The sequence below is a fragment of the Ipomoea triloba genome, chromosome 9 (genome assembly GCF_003576645.1).
Source record: "Ipomoea triloba cultivar NCNSP0323 chromosome 9, ASM357664v1".
Lineage (NCBI taxonomy): Eukaryota > Viridiplantae > Streptophyta > Magnoliopsida > Solanales > Convolvulaceae > Ipomoea > Ipomoea triloba.
Window position 1 is genome coordinate 2,631,999 of NC_044924.1, and position 23,941 is coordinate 2,655,939.

Genomic DNA, 23,941 nt, shown 5'->3' on the forward strand with positions numbered 1-23,941 from the left:
GTATAAGTAAATGACAATATATATTTTAACGAGCCATAAACATAGAGTTTATTATCATAGTGTAACAAATGATTCAACTCCATTCTATGTTATTGATCATAATTTAATCTTATCTTGCGTCAACTGACATTGTTAAGATCTACCTTAATCTAGTCGGGCACTACTAAAAACCGTGTTTGATGAACCAAACATGCACATTCTTTTTGCACAGTATAAATGATTAGTATTTTAGTCACTCAATCGTGTGGTATAACAAATTCGATTTCTTAATTAGTAACACCTCTATTATTAGGCCATATGCATTCCTGCAATATTATATTACATTTAGAAGTAAACCCTATTGACATATTGTCACAATTGTAATTTTCAATTATTATTTGTTTCTATATTATTACAATTTCAACTCACACTCAAATGTAATATAATTATAGGAAAAGTTTATGATGTCGATCAATACCATGTCTCTTGGCACAAACTCAAAATCATAAAGTATAGAGGCATTGTTGTCATGTTGACTTTGTACTCTATATAAATTCAAAACATTCACGGTTCACTCTGAGGTGACACTACAAAAAAAAGCATAAGCAGTGACAGGTTTAGCAACGAACGCATTCCTTTGCTAATTTCGTGACGAAATAACAACAACTCAGTGACATATTTTATTTATTTTTTATTAAATGGACATTTAGCGACGACTTTGCAATAGATATTGCGACGGAATATTTCCATCATTAAATACGTAACTAATTTTACCAAACACTACCAAAACTAAAAGTGAAGAGAAATTTAATTTAAAGATAAAAGTTTAAAATGAAATTAAATATTTAGTAATCGCCAAAGACCTTGTGGTCTAGTGGCACCCGGTGTCCCGGTTTACACTCCACATGAATTATGGGAGTGGGTTCGGATTCGAGCCTTAGTGGAGGCAACTGTTGACTCTTTGTGCATTGTAACAGAGTCAGCAATAATCAAAATGAAGTTGGGTTCTGTGTGGTATAGTTTATTTTAAAGCTACATGACTTTTAAAACCTTTTTCCTTATTTTATCTTTATTAATTAAAAAAAAAACACCACTACCATTCATTAATCAAAATTTGAATATCTTAATTTATCATTTTATGTCTTTTTACACTTATTAACTATTTCAACAATTAATTTAACTACACTCAATTAGTTAATTTATTAACTACCAGCTTTCTAGTTAGACATGTCAAATAGAGCTTAGTGGACACAATTTGTCGAGCTTATTTTTTAATAAAAGATAGTAAAAATAGCAAAAAAAAAAAAAAAGAAAAATAACAAGTTAAATATGCATGCGAAATCAAAGGCATATAGTGATTTTTCCATATAGGATGTCATAAGATCGAGTCTTAGTAGAGATGGATTGACTCTTTATATTTCATCAGGTTGAGAAAGTATGAACAGATACTACAATATAATAGGATTTGCGGTATCTAAAATGAATAAAAGATAGTGAAAATAGCAAAAACAAAATTCCTTTTCATAAATATGCATGCGAAATCAAAGGGCGCAAAAAAGCAAAATGCTTGACATTTCAGACAACCTGGCCACAAACACACGCAGAAGAACGTATCTAGCAGGGGCATTTTCGTCATTAACATCAACGATCTTTATTCAGACCGAGAAGAGAGTAGATCGCAGAAGAGCTAGCTAGTGACTTTAGTGAGCGGTTCCTCAGGAGGAAGAAGAGAGAGAGAGAGAGAGAGAGAATATGGCGAGGAGACCGGACGAGGAATACGATTACTTGTTCAAGGTTGTGTTAATCGGCGATTCCGGAGTAGGTAAATCCAACTTGCTATCCCGATTTACCAGAAACGAGTTCTGCTTGGAGTCCAAGTCCACCATCGGAGTTGAATTCGCCACTCGTACTCTTCAGGTCATTCCTGTTTCTTCTCTTTTCAAAACATTTGTCACTAATCAAAAACCGTTTTTAGCATTTCGATCCAATATGTACTTTGGCTGCTTAGTTTTGCCGTTGATGCTTTAGATCTGCGATTCTTATACGTGTCTGTATACGTGTCTAGATGTACGTATGGATGCGTTGTTTTCGTACTTGCTTGCTGTTTAAGAATGTTGTGTACTTGTGTGCATTAATGAACTGTGATTCTGTGAATGCTCTTTGATGCGTGCACTGGATCTCCTTGGAATTGATGTTTTATTGACTTACTAAATGTATTAAATACTGTGTACCTGTTAAATCTATTTTTTTCCTCCATGTTTGGTGGCGCGTAATTACATCTCCAGAATCAGGAATCAGTATAAAATAAGTAAATAATAGCCATTTCTTATTGCTGTTTATTCTAATCTTTTTCAAGATTGGGGTTAAAGTTTCATTCTTTTATTGTTTTCTTTCTGTTTTTTTTTTTTGGTGGGGACTATAAATGTGACCTCAACTTCTTGGTTTTTACTTCAAGCAATTGTGAAGCTACTAATGGCACACATTGCTTTTGGAAAGTATTATAGTGGCATCTTTACATTAGGTTTGCTTTGTTATGTGCATAGAGTAAACTTTTATTGTGCCTTATTTTGGGTTGGAGGGCTGAAATTGTGTTTCTTGATAATTTCTCTGGTTTTCCTCGAATTGTGGGCTGGATTATGAGTTGCTAATTTGTTTATAACAGATTAACAGAGCAGATCTTCTTGTTGTAACTAATGCTGCTAGAAATAAATCTAAAACACATTTGTGTATTAATGAATTAGAGGATTGTTGGACAAGAAACTCTCGTAAGTTGATTGGACTTGGAGGAGGATGAGCCTTTTAACCAGAGCTACAACGATTTTATTTCAGTTTATGGCTATTATCTTTGTTCTTCTTAGTTGGGGATTAATGAATTGAATCACGAAGCTTTTAGATGATAGCCTGTTTACTTAATAGTTTTGTTATGTAGGTTGAGGGAAGGACGGTGAAGGCTCAGATATGGGACACGGCTGGCCAGGAGAGATATCGAGCCATAACAAGTGCATATTATAGGGGTGCTCTTGGGGCTCTTTTAGTTTATGATGTGACAAAACCAACAACCTTTGAAAATGTTAGCCGTTGGTTGAAGGAGCTGAGAGACCATGCAGATTCAAACATTGTGATCATGCTCATTGGGAATAAGGCCGATCTAAGCCATCTTCGAGCAGTTGCCACAGAGGATGCTCAAAGTTATGCTGAAAGGGAAGGCCTCTCGTTCATTGAAACATCAGCTTTGGAGGCAACTAATGTAGAGAAGGCATTCCAGATGATTCTATCAGAAATCTATCGGACAATTAGTAAGAAGTCGCTTTCTTCAGAGGAGCCAGCAGCTGCTATCAAAGAAGGGAAGACTCTTGTTGTTGACGCACAAGATGTTAACGCAAAAAAACCTTGCTGCTCTTCATCCTAATGGTCATTGGCGCTTTTTCCTCTCAATTTCTTCTTTTATTATTCCTATTTGCGCCAATTGTTTGAGCTTTTGTATTTTTTTTACCATTCCTCTTGTTGTTGTATTATTAATTTGACCTTTTTGGTTGAGCTGAGTGCTACTTGAGGCTTTATATGCGAATTGTTTGAGGCTTGTCTATTAGTAGTGCAGTTCATACCTCTGGCTGCTAGCTTTAATTATATTGTGAAGAATGCAGGCACTTTGCTTGCTGTACTGCAAAAGATATTCATCTCAATTCTGAAGTAAAGATTCATTACCAATGATTCAATGACCTTTAAATTCATTGTTTAGAGTTGGGATCCCTTTAGTGTTCAATGTCCTTGTAAATATTATTCATTGTTATATAAATATAAATGTGCAATCCAAATATTAGTTTAGGTTTTTAGTTGAGATAAAACCTTGGTATTAGAGTCACTCCATACCAAAGGTCATGGGTTTAAATCTCTGCGACTATGGTCTAGGTGTTGTTTGGATCCCATCAAAAAAGTAATTAACCCCCACAAAAAGAGGGCGTAAAGTACACAGACAAAAACACACACATTCAGACATTTGATCTTGACCCCAAAACCCAACAACCAGTAGTAATGATGTATGCCATAAATATAGCAACAAATTACAATATGCAAAGAACAACAATGTACACATTGTAAACAGGCTGTCACATGTAAACACAATCTGGGAAATACATATTTGATTACTTTGCATTCAACATTTATAAGCAGGATACAACTACAATATCAGTAGTTAGCTACAACAATTGCTCTTCTGTTGGATTGGCTGTCCCTTGATTTGAACAGTACTAGCTGACTTGCTTCCAGCAGGTTGTGTGCCCATTCTGCGGAAATAATTTATCGTAATCAATGAAAAAAGAATGCAAAATTATAGACCAACATAAGACGAAACCTTTCCATTCTTCACACATTACTTTGATGACCACCATCATCGATATTATTCTCATCCTCGATCACACGCAAATACTCTGGTCCTTGTTATTATCTTAATGCTATTGGTAGAGATCCGTACCATGAGTTCAACCATGGCACTACATGTTAATGTATTTAAAAGCGAAAATTTTCTCATAACTAAAAGTACACAATCAATTAAACAGAAATGAAAAATTCTAAATTGGGTTTCATGACATGTTTGGTGTGCCATGGTGTAATAGATACTCTAATTTTCTACTGCCAAAAAGTTCATATAAAACTGATCATTAGTTTTGTTTAATGTTTTTTTTTGGGGGTGGGCGGGGTATAACCCCTGATGTAACAGTCAGGTTGGCTTTAACTAATCCAAAGTGGTGCAGTGCTTGGAAAATATTTCATAGGCCCATAATAATTAGTCGAACAATAGCTAATCACAGATAACTGGCCAAAAAAAAAAGGGAAATTATCTAGCAAATATAGAGAAGGTTATCTCACTTTTTCTTAATTTCAGCAGCCATGGTTAAGAAAGCCTGCTCCACATTGATGGAATCTTTTGCACTAGTCTCCAGGAAAGGTATACTGAGCTCATCTGCAAATGCCTGCAATTCAATGAAACAAAAACAATTTGGACCGGGTTATGCTAGGATTTTATTCATATATGGAGACGAGGGAGGAGGCATGTCGAAACACTTAATCCTTACTATTAGCAAAAGAAAGACTACGATAAATAATTAAATATACTAGGAAACAAGAAAACTGAACTTTAGGATACAACCTAGGAAAGAAAACATAGAAGTCGTAAGTTGAATAAAATTCAAGCTACAATATTGTTGTTGCGCCAGCATTGTAGACACAATCCTCTCTCATTGATGGTAGACAAGGTCTTTTTGATGATATAAGGTACGGGGATAACTACATGAAAAAAATAGTACCTTTGCCGTTTCTGTGTCCACAACCTTGTTCTCTGCCAAATCACATTTGTTTCCAACTAAAAGCTTGCAAACGCTATCATTTGCATATCTGTCGATTTCGCTCAGCCATTGCTTGACATTGTTGAAGCTCTCCATTTCAGTAACATCATAGACAATCTATCCAAGAAAAGAAGTAAAATACAGAGATATAACTCGGAACAGTTTCAGAACTGAATTCTTAACTAACCCCCGGTGCTGAATTGTTAACTTTAACATGTAAGATTTTCAACAATTGCATATCCCTAACTTCTTGGGGCCACCGTGGATTGAGACAACAATTAAGGCTTATATATATGAGCTAAATTTAAGTTGTATAGCCTCGAACTGGTAAAAACATGGACACATATGTAAACTCAAATCTAGCACTAATTTTTTGGTGCCAAATTCCTATCATTCTACGAACCCGTAAATGTCTAATTGAACAAAGCAACGTGAATGGATATCTTACAATGATTCCATGTGCACCACGATAGTAACTGCTTGTAATAGTCCGGAAACGCTCCTGGCCAGCAGTATCCCACTAGGAAAACCAAAGACACAAGGCATTATAACATCGAAGCCCATCCCTAACAAAACAAGAATTCTATAGAATTCAACACGGGGATTAAAGTGTATGGAAAAACCTACTTTAGGTTACTTCTACAGTTCTACACTTCTACTTCACTCTACTCAATCAAATACTTGTCACAAAATGAAGAAAAAAAATACTCACAATTTGCAGCTTGATAGTCTTCCCATCCAGCTCCACTGTCCTAATTTTCTGCAAATAATAACCCAAAACATTGCTAAGAATGAAAAATCCAAGAAAATCAGAAAAGAGAAACAAGAACAATCAAAGTGGTAAATCAAAACCCTTAGAAAGCCTTACGAAGTCAACTCCTATGGTGCTAATGTAGCTGTCAATGTACGAATCATCCTGGAATAAACAACCACAGAACATCATTATAGCAACTTTATCTAGTCTTTTTCATTAACCCACCAAAAAAAAACTTGAACTATCAGAAATCAGACACTACTTCAAGATAAGCACATTTCCGTACAAATACGTAAATCATAAACCTATATCGGCACCGTATACGTATAGATACGAAGTAGAGAGATGAACATACAGCGAATCTGAGAAGCAGGCATGACTTGCCGACGGAAGAGTCTCCGATTAGCAACAACTTGAACAGGTAATCGCTGCAGAAAAACAAGAGACGTAAATTGGAGATCAATTTTTAAGAAGAAAATCATCGGTGAAGAATCTCTTACTATTCGGTGCCCATTTTTAGGTGTGTCGTCCCGGATGGTTTTCTGCGCTTTTTTCCGTCGGGTGTGTAGTTGTCGGCAAAGAATAGGAGAAGCTTGTTTGTCAGTTTGCTTGAGAAGAGGGAAAGACAAATGAAAGAAGCCGCTTTTCCACTTGTCAATTCGTTGTTACAGAATACAGATTGCTTTACTTGCACCTCTATCTTTGACACACAAACATGAGGCTAACGTTGTCTTTCGTTATTGGGAAAAGAGTTGGATACTTCCAAACTTTAATTGAGAAATTAATTAGACTATGAAATTTTTAAACTTTACAATTAAATATATAAACATGTTGGTTTAATGCATCAAAATTTAAATACTTGTTAGTGATCTATAATAATATGTCACTAGGTTGTCTAATAATGTTATAGTGGCGAAAATCGGCGACTACAACAAACACGTCTAATAAGGAATAACCCTCGGAACTAAAGACCATACGACTGATCGGAGAAGGAGAGATAGTAACCCAGGGTCCGAACCAACTGAACTCCGGCCTAACGGTTACTCGCCCCGACCCCAGTAATACCCGACCTCATTGACTATTCCCCCCAACAAATCCCTATCAACATAAGCATTCTCGAACCCAATAGCTCGGACCGAGCTCCATACATTCTTCACATTACGAAGGTGAGAATCATCACGCTCCACGTGTACGGTCCCAATCCGCCTAGCAATAACCCAGTGTATGCCTACTATGGCCTATCAGGCAAGCCCGTAATTTGTCCCATAACCTACACTATAAATATCACATTAAATGCAAGAGAGAGAGACTTTTGGACTGAGTGAATACCGGTAGTTAAAGAGAACCTCAGAAACTTCCCATTCACAACATCAAACCGAACTCGCCTCCCTGTTTCTCACTTTATATACAATCTGTTGTATTTACCGTATCAACGTCATCGGATACAGTTTGGTCGCTTCTCCAGAGACCAAATTGGTCACCATCTTCAAAGGATGGAGAAGGCGACCAAAGCTGGAAAATAATGATACCAACAATAGTGAATTTATAAGTTTGAATCTCAAATTTGAAGGGCACAGTGCTTATACAATAGTGCCTAAAACAATGCCAAATTCATATCATGCACCATGCGGTTGCTAGCAAAGTCATATCAACTTATTTTTGAGTTATTGACTAGTTTCGCTATGGCTTGGACACAATAATGAATTTATAACTTATAATAATAGTGACCTTTTTGAACCAAATTTATATATCTAAAGTAATGGCTTTATGCTTTTGTAAATTTATTTTATAAATAGTTCCATTTAAAAGATTTTAATTATATATTTTAAAAAAATATTTTGAATACATTAATTTAATTTGTACCCAAAAAAAGTAAGTATGTAAAATTTGTATTTGTTCTAATATATAAATATTTATTGCATGGGTAGCTCTACAAATTACACATAAGATCATTGGACTAGCCCAACACGGTTGCTCATAGAAAATAACGAAGCCCAGACCCAAATTATAGGCCCAATAAAATTCCAAAATAACATATAAAATTTTATGTTGAATAACTTATTTTTTAACGTAATTATGAAGTCATTGTATTTAAAAAATGAAGAGAAAAAGAAATACTGCGTTGAACATTCACCGTAAACGCCGCCAAGACCAGAGTGCCACGTAGGACAGGACTTTTGCGTACCAACAAGCTCGGTGGTATCCAGCTGTGTACAGCCTGTCCTCCGTCCCATTAAATACAGTTAATTTTTTTTTATTTTAGAAAAATGGATTTAAATTTCCATATCTGGGTTTGGTTTATTTGCTGGCGACAGGCTGTCTCCAACAAAGTCCTCTCCCTCTCGCTGTTCGCACTCTCTCTCTCTCTCACTCCTTTCTCGCGACTGCCTTTTCCCCTGGTTTCTCTCTGCGCTTCCTCTCTCTCTTTAGGGTTTTCAGCTCTGCTCCGCCCAGCTTCTCGATTCTGCGTTCGTGCTCCACGGATCGACCTTCTGCGCCTCGTAAGCTCTCGTTTGATCCCTGTAACGTTTCCATTGTCGTATTATTTTGGCTAGGGCTAGGATTTCTATATGCACGCCGGGATCAATGTGAAGGTTTATTATATGTTATAGTGTGGCTCTGTTGTCGTATGGCGTTGACAACGGTAGGATAATATGTTCATGCAAGAGAGATGCGAGATTTTGCTGGCGTAAGATATAATTTAGATTCATTATTACGCTCTGTTGCGGTTCCTGGATTGCTGGTGTTGCTTGGGGATTATTGTAGTCATTATTTTTTGGAAAATTTTGTGCATGTGCGTTTATGGTTACTTTTTGCACGTATGTAGTTGCATATTGTCTTGTTTCTGGTTTTGGTTAGTTTGTCCTAAACCAACATGGATACATGATCTTATGAAAGCCTGTGGGAGACCTGAGAAATGAACGCCTGCTGCTGTGACATTGAGCAGCTCTGCAGCTGGTTACTTTTGGACAGGGAAAGAGGGTGGCATTGCCAAATTACTTGCATGATAATGGAAATTGTAAATCAAAGTTTGAAAACGAGCAGAAGTTTCCTATTTCTGCAATTTTCTCTAATTTTGATATTATTGTTTTTGGGAAACTAATGCAGTTTCTACAAATGTCTCCTTTGACTGGTAAAATGGGTTCTGCTATGGAACTTTGAATATTGTTTTCTTGTTTACAAGGTAGACACAAAATTGAGGATGTAAAATATCCTTAATCCAGTCATTCCCTTGCTATCATCCCAAACATATCAGGTTGCAATATGTAATCATTTTTGGATTGAGTGTCTCATGTCTGTTAGTAGGTCATATGGCATGCTTTCATCATTCCATTTCTTCCATGAGAGTTTTGATTCCATATGCTTTTACTGATTTCAAAACAATTTTTTAAAAACTCATTTGCCCCTTTGGCATATGGAATATGGGCTTCCTCTATTCTTTTTTCTGTTGACATTCTCATTCTGTTCTTTGGTTTTATGAATAATCATCTTCCAACATCTATTATAGGTTTCTTGGTACTGTTGTAGGTTGCAAGAGCTAACATTTGGAGAACAAATGTTATAGGGTGTCTTCAATATTACGAAGACACTTGAAAACACTTTGAAGTTGTAACAGTGTATCTCTCCTTGTTGATCGCTGAAACACTGGCTGGTTGGAGGACTATAAAACAGCCGCTTCTCTTCCAGTCTTTCTCCAACATTGCCCTGGCTATAAATTGCTGCTCTTAGAACTATCATATGGTTTTCTTGGCATTCACAGGAGATTTCCAATATCAATCTGTATACTTCCTGTTGCAAAGGATTAGGGTTTTATTTTTTAGAGGATATTTTGGTGTCCATGCTGACAGGGAGCATGCGTGGAATTTGTGCTTTGGGTAATGCCCCATCTGAAAGTTGCTGATGCACTAGGTGTGTTGACAATCTGTCTTGTCAGTGCTCTGTTTCTTTTTGGATTATTTTGCATATTGTATTTGATCTACTTCCGCAATCAGATCCGCACCGAAGGGAATATCCAACTTCATTATTTCAGTGGTCCTTGGATTATCAGAATCACATACATCCTTTTTGCAATCTTGTGGGGTTTTGGAGAGATTCTTCGGCTGAGTCTTCTGAGATGTGGTGGAAGGTTGTTGAATGCTCTTAGCTGGAAATGGCAAGAAACCATCTGCAAATGTCACATTGTTTCGAACCTGGGGTTCATGGAACCATGCCTGTTCCTCACTGTTGTGTTTCTCCTCCATGCATCATTGCAGAGGTCAGGGACCTTGAATCGGAAATGGAATGGCAAAACAGCCTGCTACATTCTTCTTTTTTGCCTGCCTGTGTTCTTTCTCCAGCTTATTATAATTTTATTTGGGCCAAAATTTAACAAGGATGGTTACAAGCACAGATTACCTGATTATTTTACAAGTGTAGCTGCTTCGCCTAAGACTAAAGGTGATAATGATGATGCTATTGCCCTCTGTGCTTACCCCCTACTGAGTACCATTTGTATTGGTGTGTTTGCTGTCATTGTAACTTCTTATTTGTCCTGGATCGGAAGACGAATTGTGCATTTGATCATCAATAAGGGTTTGCAAAAGAGAGTGTACACATTAATCATTTCTTTTTCTGGTTTCTTCCCATTGAGGTTTGTATTTCTTGGTTTATCTGTTCTATCTGCCCCTGGGGAAGTGGTGTTTGAAATTCTTGCTTTCCTTGGTTTTCTTTCGTTTCTGTGTTGTGCGGGGGTGGGTATTTGCACACTAGTGTACTTTCCTGTTGCAGATGCTTTAGCATTGAGGAACCTACAAAAAGATACAGAAGCTAGAAGGATAAGTGATGACCATAATGACAGTGTTTCTCTAATCACTAACCAAAGCCATGTTGGAGCAAGTATAGTGAATAGCCCAGGTAGAAACTCAGGTGCTTCAACAAGGCCTGGATCAATTTCTTTCCGGACAGTGGAGAAAGATGGAACTTCTGGGACGTATGTGGAGCTGAGCCTTTTCTCTCCCAGTCAACACTCAACCCCACCTGACTCCCCCCGATTTCTTGGTTGGCCTATGCTCTCACATTCATAAGTTGATGGACCCAACCTTAAGAGTTGACGTGAATACAAGAAGAATTTACACATTTTTGTTGGGAAGAAGAAACTGTTTGTAAATGTTTTAGATTTTAAATAAGACTATGCTTTTACGAGTAGTTTTTATTGCTAGATAATCTACACTTATCAACTGTCAAAACTGTCGCTGCTTCATCTTCTCATTTTGTTTTCTTTTTTTGGGTATAATTCTTGAGCGGTGTGGTGTCTTTTACTCTTCTATATTTATTCTTCATTTGAGGAGCATTACAGCTGTGTGGATTATAAATAAAAATATATTATTTAAATACATAAAATACATGAATTATAAATAAAAAGTATTATTTAAATATATAAAATACATTATTTTGTTTATTATCGAATAATAATGTATGTTTAATATAAAAATAACGTATTTTATATTAAGAAATGATGTTTTTTAAGTATTAAAAATATATTATTTTGTATGGTATAAATTTAGGAAAAAAATGTTAAATTAGTCTTTTAAGTCAAATGGATAGTGCAGGTGGATCTCTTAACAAAAAAAGTTTCATTTAAACCCCTTAAATCTGTTAAAATGTTCAATTGAGTCTAAAATTACCTTATTAGCAAGTTAGTGCAACACGGAGCTCTTTAAAATTGTTATTTTTATTTGAAGCTGAAACGGTCATGGAGCACGTGTCAGCTCCATGTCGCACTAAATTGCTAATCAGATAATTTTAGACGTGATTGAACATTTTAGTAGGTTTAAGGAGTTTAAATGGAATTTTTTTTAGTTAGCGGATCTAATTGCGCTATTCGTTTGACTTAAGGGACTAATTTGACACTTTTTCCTATACATTTATTACACCAATAATGTATATTTTTTTATCCTATAATCCACATAATAATTTGTCTTCTTTTTTCGTCGCCTACATTTGCCAACATATTGGTGAATATTTGAACTTTGTAATATAGTGGTATAATTTTAATACTCCGTATTTTGTTTGTAGGATTGCACATATCATGTTAAAAACATGTATTAATTAATTGATTTTATAATACACTTTAAGATTCTAGACGTATTAATTAATTGATTTTATAATACACTTTAAGATTCTAGCGATTTGAAGAACCTCGTGATATAGTGGTATAATTTTAGTACTCCGTAATTTGTTTGTAGGATTGTACATATCTTGTTAAATATATGTATTAATTAATTGACTTTATAATATACTCTAAGATTCTAGATGCATTAATTAATTGATTTTATAATACATTTTAAGATTCTAGCGATTTGAACAACCTTGTGATATAGTGGTATAATTAATTTTTTTTTAAATATATAGTGGTATAATTTTAGTACTCCGTAATTTGTTTGTAGGATTGTACATATCATGTTAAAAATATGTATTAATTAATTGACTTTATAATACACTTTAAGATTCTAGATGTATTAATTAATTGATTTTATAATACACTTTAAGATTCTAGCGATTTGAAGAACCTCGGAAGATATTAAAAAAAAAAAAAAAAAAAAAACAGAAGATCTATGAAGAATTGAAGATGTCCTGTCTCAATTTCATTTTTGACGGTAGGTTTGCTTCTATTTAGTTTGTCAGTTTCGTTTAGTTGGCATTGAGCAGTAAACAATGTAAATCTTAACATATTCCATATTTGTGCATCATTGAAATGCAGTTGAATATAAGGACATTTCGATCTTTTTTATACAAAGTAGGTTGATCAATTATATTTTTGATGTTTTGTTTTGAAAAAATCCATAACTAAAGACCAAAATGTCATTGTATTTTATGAAATTTAAATTGTTTTATTGATAGATGACCAAAAATGGTCATTAATAATAATACTAAGACCAAAAGTGTATGTTTTGAAAAAAATGACTAAAAGCGGATTGTCACCTATAAATATATGACTAAAAATGGAATTAACTCTATAATCTATTTATGTATATATTAAAACAGAAGTACTAGCTTTTCCGCTCATTTTAATACAAAAAAAATTTGAAATCGGTCAACATAATATTATATAATAATTCCTTATCAGAAATTCTAGCATTCCTTATCATTCTTTACCCCTCCTTATTTATTGCTAAAATTGACAAAATATTCAAAATATGATTACATTCCTTATTATACACGAAAATTAATGAAATATTTTATTCATTTCCATTCTTGTATGGATTCCATATTTATGTACATATATTAACAATCAAATTACTAAATGATGTATATTATAGTATTCAAAAAAATTACTATATTATGTTAATGTACGTAATTAAATTCCTATCATGATAATATTCAAACAAAATTACTATATTATGTTCATGTACGTAATTAAATTCCTCTCATGATACTATTAAAAAAATTACTATATTATGTTCATGTACGTAATTAAATTCCTAAAAAATTACTATATTATGTTCATGTACGTAATTAAATTCCTCTCATGATACTATTAAAAAAATTACTATATTATGTTATTCCTCTCATGATACTATTAAAAAAATTACTATATTATGTTAATGTACGTAATTAAATTCCTCTCATGATAATATTCAAAAAATAAAATAAAAAATTACAACAATTCCTCTCATGATAATATTCAAAAAATAAAATAAAAAATTACAACAATCAAATTACTATATGATGTATATTACAGTATTCAAAAAAATATTACTATATTATGTTAATGTACGTAATTAAATTCCTCTCATGATAATATTCAAAAAAAAAAATACTATATATCTTAATGTACATAATTAAATCCTTCTCATGGTAATATTAAAAAAAAATTACTATATTATGTTAATGTACGTAATTAAATTTCTCTCATGATAATATTCAAAAAAAAATTACTATATTATGTTAATGTACGTCATTAAATTCCTCTCATGATAATTCAAAAAAAAATTACTATATTATATTAATGTACGTAATTAAATTCATCTCATTATAATATTCAAACAATAAAATAAAAAATTACAACAATCAAATTATTATATGATGTATATTATAGTATTCAAAAAAAATATTACTATATTATGTTAATGTACGTAATTAAATTCATCTCATGATAATATTCAAAAAAAAATTACTATATTATGTTAATGTACGTAATTAAATTCCTCTCATGATAATATTCAAAAAAAATTATTATATTATGTTAATGTACGTAATTAAATTTCTCTCATGATAATATTAAAAAAATTACTATATTATGTTAATGTACATAATTAAATTCTTCTCATGATAATATTCAAAAAATAAAATAAAAAATTCCAACAATCAAATTACTATATGATGTATATTATAGTATTCAAAAAAATATTACTTTATTATGTTAATGTACGTAATTAAATTCATCTCATGATAATATTCAAAAAAAAAATAAAAAATTCCAACAATCAAATTACTATATGATTTATACACTTTAGAAAAAAAAAAAACTAATATATACATACCTGATTTAGAAATGTCTTATAATCCATGAAGTACTAAAGTTTTGGATATTTTACTTCAGTAGTTCTAAAATAAAGCACTAAAAAGCTATAATTCTAGATAATTTACTTCATTAGTGATGTAAATTAAAATAAGAATAAAAATTTATAATAACAATATATAATATACTATCAATGTCGTTTATAAAAAGATTTTCAATAATGTGTAATTCAAAACAATTACATTGATATACTATTATGTTTTCTTTTTATACAAAGATGATAAAATTGTTATATATTTACATAGAAAATATATCATCCGTATAAATAACTTTTATAACTGAGTTGCTGGACAATGAGATAATTAGCCCAATTATTACAAAATCATAAACATTGATATATAAAATGTCTAAAGTTTCAGCACCAGATGCATATATATACACATTGACTATTAATTGGACAATTATTTGCTCAAATTCAAGCAATGATAACATCAGAAAACATAATCGATCAATTGCACTATATAATATTCGATATTATAATTTACATAATTGTATATCGATCTAAATATTCTTAACATATTATAGCAAATTCATTCCGTACAACGTACGTGCGAAAATACTAGTCTTGCTAAATATAAGAAGTATAAACTTGTATATTTTGTACTCCATATATAATTATGCTTGACAAATAATCCTTTTTTCTTTTAACATTTTTTTTATATTTATAGAAAGCTTAAGAGATTAATTAAGATCACAAAACATCCCAACAAATTTCTGTTTGGATTCGCCATGACTTGATTCCTAAAAGCACTAAATGCAGCAGTAAAAAAAATTCCTTTTCTGAAATATTAATATACCAATTATAAAATTTTATTTAGAGTTTAGATTAAGTTTTAGTAGCAAAAGATATTCTAATTATTTTCCTTACAAAAGTCAAAATTCTTTTTCTTAATAGTGAAGAATAAATTAGGTTGACTCAATATCCCATTAACAACGTGAATTAATAGTCTATTGGTTGAAAGGTAAATTTCGGTTACTAAACAACGTATTAAGTGAGTGGACCATACTTAGATGGTTGGCAAAAAGATAGCTACGATGACTCAATTACAGGCTGTTAGTTACCTATATCTAGACGGTTGGTGGAGTGATAAGCTACAATTAGTCAACTGTAGGCTGTCAATGACTCATATTTAGACGGTACGCTGACTCAATTCTAGACCGTCAGTGACTCATAGTTAGACGATTTGTGAAAAGATAACTACAATGCCTCAATTCTAGACTGTCAATGACTCATATCTAGACAATTAGATGAGAGATAAAATACGAATCTAGGCTGTTAATCACTCACCCCAGTGAAAAAAATTAAGCTGTGAAACTTGATCCATGCGTTTTTGTTGACTTGTTAATACTTTATCACTAAAAAATCATCCGTGCATAATCCGTGCGGGGAAGAATTATAATTTCTGACTCTCTTCACAAACTTGGGTTAGTAGCTAGTCAATTAAGTAATAAAATTTGTCTTTTCATATGTAAAAATCACTTTTTTTTTTCCCGAATTATAAGGTCTCTATTTCGCTTGCTCTTCTTCCTTCTCTCTCATACGTTGCAGCCATAAGTATCGTGATTATCGCCAAAAGGTTCTTTGCTTCACTGTTATTAGAGGATACATTCTTGAGTGTGGGTTCTTGCGTTTTTTGTCTTTATTCGTGGGATCACTGTAAGATTTTCAGTCTAGTTTTCTGGGAACTTCACAATGACATAGTTTTTTTCTTTTTTTTTTTTTTTTTTTTTGCAGTATATATAAGCAAATTTGTGTTCCGACTGTCATTTTATAGGAAACTAGCGCAACCATTGGCGAGAGTCGAGAGAGTGTTCGGTTTCTGTGGGCGTTTCGATTTCGATTTCTCTCTCTCTTGCAAAGCCATGCCGAAGAGGAAGGACAAAGACGACGACGAGAATCCGACGGAGGAGATGATCGCCGAGGACTGGTGCTTCGCGTGCAAGGACGGTGGAGAGCTGCTTCTCTGTGACCACCGGTATACTTTTCCTTCTCTCTCTCTCTCTCTCTCTCTGTGTGTGTGTGTGTGTCTCTCTCTCTCTCTCTCTCTCTCTCTCTGTATCTCTCTGTATCTCTCTCTCTGTATCTCTCTCTGTATCTCTCTCTCTCTCTCTCTCTCGCACCCCCCTCCCTCTCACCCTACATTTACTAGCATTTCATGGAACTGATGGAAGGGTGGGAGTTGGGAAGCTGACTTTTTATTTTTTTAATTTTTAATTTTTTGTATATGCATTTAAGACATTCCTTTTGTTCTTCGAAGCAATTTTTATGTTTTGTGTGTTGTGTGTTCTGAATCATAGAACATCTGATGAATTTGATGGATTATTTTAGCTTTGCTGGTTAGAAGAAGGGGAAACTTGCAACTCCTAAGGTCAAAAAATGGGCCCTTCTTCTTTATCATATAAACTTTATGCTGTGTGTTACTCTGGAGAGAGACAGCTTTCAGATTTCTAGGTCGAAAAGAATAAGAATGGGCCCTTTTGAGCATATGCATGCTTGGTTTTGCCTGGAACCAAGGTTACTTTTGTCTTTGTATATCACCCCTGTTTTGTGGATTGCCCAAACAAAGACTCAAAGAGTCTACATGTGCTTTATTATCTGTGACTATGAATTGACCATTCTTTGTTGGCTTGTTGCTCCTATAATATTATGACTGCTAGCCTTTGAGAAGGGGAAAGACTTTTGACTATTGGTTGTGTGTTTACTAATCATTGGTGTTGCTTTGACCCTTGTCCCTTGGTTATCTTTGGTTTCATTTCTCTGAGGTTTACTAAAACTTAGCAGCTTAAAGAGAATATCACTCCCTGGGAAGAGGAAGATGTTATTAATGTATATATTTTTAATATGGTTAAATAGTGAGTTAACTTTCTTTTTTCTTTCTGGCTTTTTTCAATGTGAGCTTGTTAACTAAAGGGGTGTTGTGGAGTCTAGAGTGCTTGCCTTGTAATGTGGTTTACATGTTTTCTATTTTTGTGAGATTATGAAAGTTTCCTCATATTAAATTAAATAAGGAGTATCTTTATATGGGAGTTTATTTAATGAAAGTGTGTGTATGTGTGTGTTTTTTTACAGGAAATGTGTTAAAGCTTACCACCCAGATTGTGTTGGGAAAGATGAGTCAGCTTTGACGAGTGATAAACGTTGGACATGCAGTAAGCCACAAATTTCATCTCTTTGTTTCCACATTAGTGCTACTAGCTCTGTTTCTCATCTTGGTTGCATATTGTACTGTTATCTCATAAGATTTCTTTCTTTAATCGTTTATTACACATTAACTCTTTCACTGCCTATGCTGCCATCTTCTCATGTCTTCCTAATCAGTGTGTGACAAAACGTGACTGCGATTCTTCCTAATCAATAATAAGGGCGCATGTTTAATTTCTCAACATATCAAAACACCGGTGAATTGAATTTGACTGTAAATGCAGATGATGATCCATTTAGTGTTGCCTTTGATCTCTTACAAGCTACTATTACTGTCCTTTGGCTTCAGTAATTTGATCTATATAATATATACGTGAGTATATATATTTGCTTTAGGAGAACATTTTACTTATATTTGTTCTAAAAATAAATGAAAACAAGTTGAACTATATCCATGCTTGACTTGACATTTAAGGTTCTTAACAAATTGAGCAACTTCCTATAGAGCTTATTTTTTATTTTTACCTTTTTATTAAAATTTATCTATTATAGATTTGCTGTAATGCAACACATATTGTACTAATTATATTTATTTCCCAGGATGGCACTCCTGCTTGGTTTGTGATAGATCTTCAAAGTACCATTGCTATTGCTGTCCAAATGCAGTATGCCGTGGCTGTACAGGTGAAGCAAGATTTGTGCGTGTTAATAAGAAGTATGGATTTTGCCATGACTGTACAAAGCTAGCACTGCTTGTAGAGGAAAATAAGGATGTCGACTCTGAAGGGGTATGCGTATGCCTAACAATTGGATTTGCATTTATGAAATTATATTATGTATTCTTGGGCATTAACTGCTAGGTACTCTTTTTTTAGAAGAAATATTGTCTTGGACATAATCGCTTGGCCAAGGCAATGCTATATGGAGAAGAATAACCTATAGGCTCTAATCAATATTGTTAGAATACTGGCATTTGTTGTTTTTTTCTGTTGTCTCATCCTCATCTTCACATCACTTTCATCATCCTTTGTCATCATGTTAGTGGTGGTAATATTTTCCTGTTGCTTCTCAGGAAAGTGTAGACTTAAAGGACCGGGACACCTATGAGGGCCTGTTCAGAGAGTATTATGAGATTATCAGGGAAAAGGAAGGATTTGATGCAGATACTGTTCGTAAAGCTAAAATCCGACTAGACAAGGACATAGGCAAGGACAAAAGTGATTCTGACTTTAATGAAAGTAATGAAGGTGAAGAGGATCTTTGTTTTTCATCTGACTCTGATGAAAATGGATATGATTCGGGAGGACAGAAACATGGACACAGAAGGAAGAAATTGAAAATTCAGAAGACCAATTCTCATAAAAATGAGTCTCATAAAAAGGAGAAATCTAAAAAAATGGTATTTGATAGTTGGGGTTCTGTAGCTCTCATACGGTTTCTTAAATCGATTGGTGAGGATACAAAAGAAGAATTATCACTGGATGATGTTGAAAGGATTATACTTCGATATGTTAAAGAAAACAAGCTTTTCCACCCAACTAAGAAAAGGAAGATTATTTGTGACTCTCAATTGCAATCTATCTTAAGGAGGAAGGAGGTCAATAAGAACAGTGTGCCTAAACTCCTTGAATGTCATTTTGCTATCAACCTAGAGGAGTCAGAGGATGATGAGATTTGTGAAGATATTGAAGATGGAGATGAAAAAACTGTGGAGACCTGTGAAGTGGAAAGAAAGCAAAAGTCAGACACTGATGAGCAAAAGTCAGACACTGATAAGCAAAAGTCTGACAGTGATAAGCAAAAATCAGGCAGTGATAAGCACAAATCAAACAATGATAAGCAAAAATCAAGCAATAATAAGCAAAAATCAGGCAAGGGTACTTCCAAGAAGGAAGGGTTGATGAATATGTTCCAGAGTCGTTATGCTGCCGTAGTTCCAGAAAACATTAAACTTGTTTACTTGAAGAAGAGCTTGGTGCATGAGTTAAGCAAACAACCTCAAGAATTTCAAAACAAGGTGGTAGGGAGTTTTGTTCGGGTCAAATCAAATCCAAGTGATATTCGCCGTAGGAGTGGCTTATTTCAACTTGAGCAAGTCACAGGTTAGCCTTAATTACAACCTATTAATTAATCATTCTGAACCAAATATTTCCATAGCTTAAATTTTCATGGGATGTCTATCAATTTTCTCTGCTGATTCTTCAATGTGCTTTAAAATGAGGTATATTCACTGCAATCTATTGTCTTGGGTGTTGTTCCCTTTTTCATGCTTGAGTTCCATCCCTCTTGAGTTTCCTTAGGCATTAGCAGTGCTTCAGTTGCCGAAGAAAATAGTGAGGTTATGCTTCGTGTTTCAAATATGCCGAATGATATCAGCTTGGGCATGCTCTCCGATGGCGAGTTTTCAGAGGTAACCCAGTTCATCTAATTTTGATTTGTTTTGTTTATTTTGCCCATGGTTTTAGTATCAGACCAATTGCCTGTGAACTTGGCCATTCCGGGTACTTTCTTGTGTCATCTGATACAATATAGGAGTGACTGTTGGTAGTAATGAATATTTCTTACTCAAATTCTCCTTTATTCATCTATTGTTACTGGTAAAAATTTAATATCTCCCTTAGTGCTTGAAGAAATGGCAAAGATTTACATGTGACCGTTTGTATCCTTATTTGTTGTTTTAAATAATTGCTTTGGCAATCGACATATTTGTAGGAGGAGTGTGCACAATTGCAACAGAAGGTGAAAGCTGGCCTGCTGAAGAGGCCTATTTTGGTTAGTAATTAGTTGCTTATAGTTTTTGTGTTTATGTTACTCATACTTGCGTGAACTTGGATGTGTGCCCTACAGGACATTTATCGGGAGGCATAAAACATTTGTTACTTTAATTATATTGATGCTGTGATTTGTTATATTTAATTATTATATGGAGGAATATGAAGTCGGCTAACCATGCTTCTGTAACACAAATCTAAGGCAATTTGTGTCCATTAGGTCGATGCTTACAATTTCAAGCGTTTGATATTATGGGATTAAACTGACACGAGACCATTGTTTTTTATACAGGTAGAACTTCAAGAGAAAGCAACAAGTCTACATGAGGATATTATAAAGCATGTAAGATTCCAACCTCTGGTATTTCATGCTTAAGGTTCATGGTAGTTTATTGTTAAACAAGTGCTCGGTTTTGCGTTTGGGTTCTAGAGTGTTTAAACTTTAAACTCAATTACGAGAACTGCATATTTATTGTGAAAAACTGTGTTAAATTTGTTGACGTTTCAATGAAATTAAAATGTCTCGAGGATTATGCTATTGGTTTAGGAGGTTGCATTAACAAAATGAAATATTTTCATATGTTTTCTTTCTCTAATGTCAGTGGATTCCTAGAGAGCGGGTTAGAGTGCAAACCCTCATCGATTTGGCAAATGAGAGAGGGTGGAGGCGTGAATATCCTTTACGATGTGGCATATATGTTGATTATTTGAACTGTTTTGCTATAACATTTTATTAACTTATATTACGTGTAATAATATTCTTCATGGGCTTCATACCTTCTCTCCTGAGTTCACCTTGACTGTTGCTTCTACTCTATATGAGTACTTGGCCATGAGAAAGAATCTAGACGATCCATCTGGAGTGTCTAGGCTATTACAAAAACTCCCCGTGGTGATTCCCGATATAGAACTGCCTGACAATACTCCCGAGGACATCAACAGTGAAAGAAAAGAAAACGGCGGAGCCTCACAAGAATCACCTCCAATAGTCGTCCCCAAAGGTAGTACAATGCTTTTGAACTTTCCTCGACATTGCTATTTCAATTATTTTATCGATCCATCAATTCCATTGTTTTCTTCGGCTCTTAATCTCTTGTGCAATTTTATACATGGGAAACCCGTTTCAGAATTCTTGACTTCTAGTTGATTTCAGGCTATTCATTTTTTGTATTTATTTCAATATAACTCGACCATTGGTAATCTGTTTACCCCGATTTGATTGTTGTTGCATAAGCCATTGGAAGTTGATGTGTCCACATCAATGTCTTCTAATAGCTTTTCAGCACGCATTTTATTAAGTATTCATATAAACACCCTCAAATCATCAATGCCGTTATATTCTATTCTGCAAACATTTACTATGTGGTATTTGTTGCAAAAGATCGTTTTTGCCATTTAGTGGTATCTATGCTTCATCGATTATGTTGACACAGTTCTGGTAAATCAGCTCGTTACTCTTATATTGCATTTGCTTTATGGAGGATTCTTTTGTTCTGAATTATTTGCTTCTCGTTCTTGTGTAGAAAACGAGCCTAGCAAAACCGGACAGCCTCTCCAATCAACTGCAAATAAGGAGTCGAACAGCTTAGAGACATGCCAGCTGGAAGGAGCTTTGCCTGGTATCAAAAAACCAAATTCTCAAAGGTATGTTGGGCTGGAAACAAAAAAACATAGCAATGGCTACTGTTATGGAACTCGGTGATGATGAAAAGTCTGTTGTTATGACTTGCAGTGATGAAATGCAAATGCAGCAGACGGATGTCAATGTGGAAAATGAAGAAACCCGTGGGCAGGCGATGGCTAATCTGACAGAATCTCGTGATAATGAAAGGTCTGGAGGCGGAGTTTGCGGTGATCTAAACCTAAATCAGCCAATGGATGTCAAACTGGACGTGGAAAACAGCGACAAGCAAACAACGGGTGAAGTGATTGAAGCTGGCGGTGATGAAAAGTCGAAGAAGGCGGTGACTTGCGATGGTAAAACTCAAAATCAGCCTATGGAAGTCAAGCGGGAAACAGAAAACATAGCAACGGCTACTGTGACGAAACCTGGTGCTGGTGAAAAGCCTGCCATTGTGACTTACACTCATAGGAAGCAAATGCAGCAGACACATGTCAATCTGAAAAACAAAGAAATCCCCAAGCAGGCAATACTGGCTAATCTGACAGAATCTCGTGATCAAGAAAGGTCTGGAGGCGATAAAAACCAAAATCAGCCTATGGATGCCAAACAGGACGCAGAAAACAGCCACAACAAGCAAACAATTGAAGCTGGAACTGATGAAAAGCCGAAGATTGTGACTTACTATGGTAAAAAGCATAATCAGCCTATGAAACCCAAGCTCGAAACAGGAAAAAGCCTCAAACTCGGAACTGATGATATAAAAGAATCTAATGCTGCTGCTGCTGCTGCTGATGATGAAAAGGTGGAGGTTGCAACCGAGAACCCAGAGGCACTCGTATGGCATATTCTTGGGATGAACAAAAGAAACGAGAAGTATAATCTGTCGTTTTTGAAGAAATGGAGTGAAACAAATCGTCTAGCACACAAGTCCAAGGTTTTTAAGGAAGGTCAATGTGAAGAGAATGCAATCCCATTGATGGATGCTGTCAAGCTGGCTTTTCCAAGAGCCACTAGGTAGCCTGTGCTGTTGATACCCACAACTCAGCACAACATCCAAAATGCGGGGAAAAAAAAAAAAAGAGATCCAAGAACCTGTATCTATCTCTATCTATATATACATGCATAGGCTGATGAACATATGCCATGCTATCTTTTAAAACCTTTAAAAACCTTGTTGGGTTTTGGCTGGAAGCTTCTGTTATGGTTGTTTCCATAGACAATTAGCCCTTCTGTTTCTAGTACTTTCTGCAAAATAATGGTGGTGTTTTGTGAACTGGTTTTCATCACCTTCAATGGCATAACATTTATTCAGAAAATTCTGCATTTTTGTTATGGTGACTCTTTGTGAGAATTCTTAATCGTGACACAGGTTGGTCTAGACTAAAATGTAATAATTATGATGAAAAATGAAAAATGTAATGCTAATTATAGAAAAATGGAATAATTTTTAGAAAAAAAATGTTATACTTTTAAATCAAATATTTATCATGATAAATTAATTGATTTTACTTTTATGAGTATCGTGCGACGTTTTCAATCTTATAGTGTTATTATAGTCAATCTTATAGTGGTTATTATATTATAGGACATTTTGCATGGTGATTTGATGATGAAGGCTATAAATGGGTTTTCACATTTCTTATTTTGCCTGGTGATTGATGAAGAAGGCTATAAGTGGCTTTTCACATTTCTTATTTTGCATGGTGAATTGATGAAGATTGAAGAAGGATATAAATGGCTTTTCACAGTTCTAAGGCTATAATAAAAAA

The 23,941-nt window shown here is 34.2% G+C and overlaps 4 protein-coding genes across 8 annotated transcripts; 3 read left to right on the forward strand and 1 right to left on the reverse strand.

Annotated features, from left to right (window-relative positions):
* The first annotated feature begins 1,595 nt into the window (after nt 1–1,595).
* LOC116030063 (ras-related protein RABA2a) lies at nt 1,596–3,695 on the forward strand. The gene is made up of 2 exons (XM_031272171.1): nt 1,596–1,896; nt 2,909–3,695. The coding sequence occupies exons 1-2, from the start codon at nt 1,732–1,734 to the stop codon at nt 3,386–3,388; spliced, it is 645 nt and encodes a 214-aa protein (XP_031128031.1). The 5' UTR covers nt 1,596–1,731; the 3' UTR covers nt 3,389–3,695.
* A 287-nt stretch (nt 3,696–3,982) lies between these two features.
* On the reverse strand, nt 3,983–6,756 carry LOC116028324 (ras-related protein RABD1-like). Its single transcript, XM_031270000.1, has 8 exons — nt 6,576–6,756; nt 6,431–6,503; nt 6,190–6,237; nt 6,034–6,081; nt 5,770–5,841; nt 5,283–5,438; nt 4,846–4,949; nt 3,983–4,262 (listed from the first exon to the last, which is right to left on the reverse strand). Exons 1-8 carry the CDS (start codon nt 6,587–6,589, stop codon nt 4,172–4,174), a joined length of 606 nt encoding a protein of 201 aa, XP_031125860.1. The 5' UTR covers nt 6,590–6,756; the 3' UTR covers nt 3,983–4,171.
* Nucleotides 6,757–8,375: 1,619 nt separating this feature from the next.
* LOC116030005 lies at nt 8,376–11,374 on the forward strand. 2 transcript variants are annotated; one of them, XM_031272082.1, is made up of 2 exons: nt 8,376–8,576; nt 9,584–11,374. In XM_031272082.1, the coding sequence occupies exon 2, from the start codon at nt 9,954–9,956 to the stop codon at nt 11,136–11,138; it is 1,185 nt and encodes a 394-aa protein (XP_031127942.1). In that variant the 5' UTR covers nt 8,376–8,576; nt 9,584–9,953; the 3' UTR covers nt 11,139–11,374. The 2 variants fall into 2 exon arrangements, with proteins under 2 accessions (XP_031127942.1, XP_031127941.1); XM_031272081.1 differs by having other exon boundaries at nt 9,604–11,374.
* Nucleotides 11,375–16,125: 4,751 nt separating this feature from the next.
* On the forward strand, nt 16,126–23,488 carry LOC116030013 (zinc finger CCCH domain-containing protein 19-like). Of its 4 annotated transcripts, none has more exons than XM_031272094.1 (12): nt 16,126–16,212; nt 16,371–16,611; nt 17,706–17,785; nt 18,378–18,565; nt 18,850–19,879; nt 20,078–20,187; nt 20,490–20,549; nt 20,841–20,891; nt 21,151–21,221; nt 21,362–21,549; nt 22,072–22,192; nt 22,281–23,488. In XM_031272094.1, exons 2-12 carry the CDS (start codon nt 16,499–16,501, stop codon nt 23,188–23,190), a joined length of 2,922 nt encoding a protein of 973 aa, XP_031127954.1. In that variant the 5' UTR covers nt 16,126–16,212; nt 16,371–16,498; the 3' UTR covers nt 23,191–23,488. The 4 variants fall into 4 exon arrangements, with proteins under 4 accessions (XP_031127954.1, XP_031127956.1, XP_031127953.1 ...); XM_031272096.1 differs by having other exon boundaries at nt 16,145–16,252; XM_031272093.1 differs by having other exon boundaries at nt 16,172–16,292; nt 16,411–16,611.
* The last annotated feature ends 453 nt before the right edge of the window (nt 23,489–23,941 follow it).

What these genes read in the sequence shown, in the direction of transcription:
- LOC116030063 (XM_031272171.1), top strand. Translation starts at nt 1,732, where the DNA reads ATGGCGAGGAGACCGGACGAGGAATACGATTACTTGTTCAAGGTTGTG. An exon ending in TCGCCACTCGTACTCTTCAG is followed by an intron (nt 1,897 to 2,908) that starts GTCATTCCTGTT and finishes TTTGTTATGTAG; the next exon opens with GTTGAGGGAAGGACGGTGAA.
- LOC116028324 (XM_031270000.1), bottom strand. An exon ending in AGACTATCAAGCTGCAAATT is followed by an intron (nt 5,842 to 6,033) that starts GTGAGTATTTTT and finishes TGGTTTTCCTAG; the next exon opens with TGGGATACTGCTGGCCAGGA. An exon ending in TGGACACAGAAACGGCAAAG is followed by an intron (nt 4,950 to 5,282) that starts GTACTATTTTTT and finishes ATTGAATTGCAG; the next exon opens with GCATTTGCAGATGAGCTCAG.
- LOC116030005 (XM_031272082.1), top strand. Translation starts at nt 9,954, where the DNA reads ATGCCCCATCTGAAAGTTGCTGATGCACTAGGTGTGTTGACAATCTGT.
- LOC116030013 (XM_031272094.1), top strand. Translation starts at nt 16,499, where the DNA reads ATGCCGAAGAGGAAGGACAAAGACGACGACGAGAATCCGACGGAGGAG. An exon ending in ATGAGGATATTATAAAGCAT is followed by an intron (nt 20,892 to 21,150) that starts GTAAGATTCCAA and finishes CTCTAATGTCAG; the next exon opens with TGGATTCCTAGAGAGCGGGT. An exon ending in AAAAAACCAAATTCTCAAAG is followed by an intron (nt 22,193 to 22,280) that starts GTATGTTGGGCT and finishes TATGACTTGCAG; the next exon opens with TGATGAAATGCAAATGCAGC.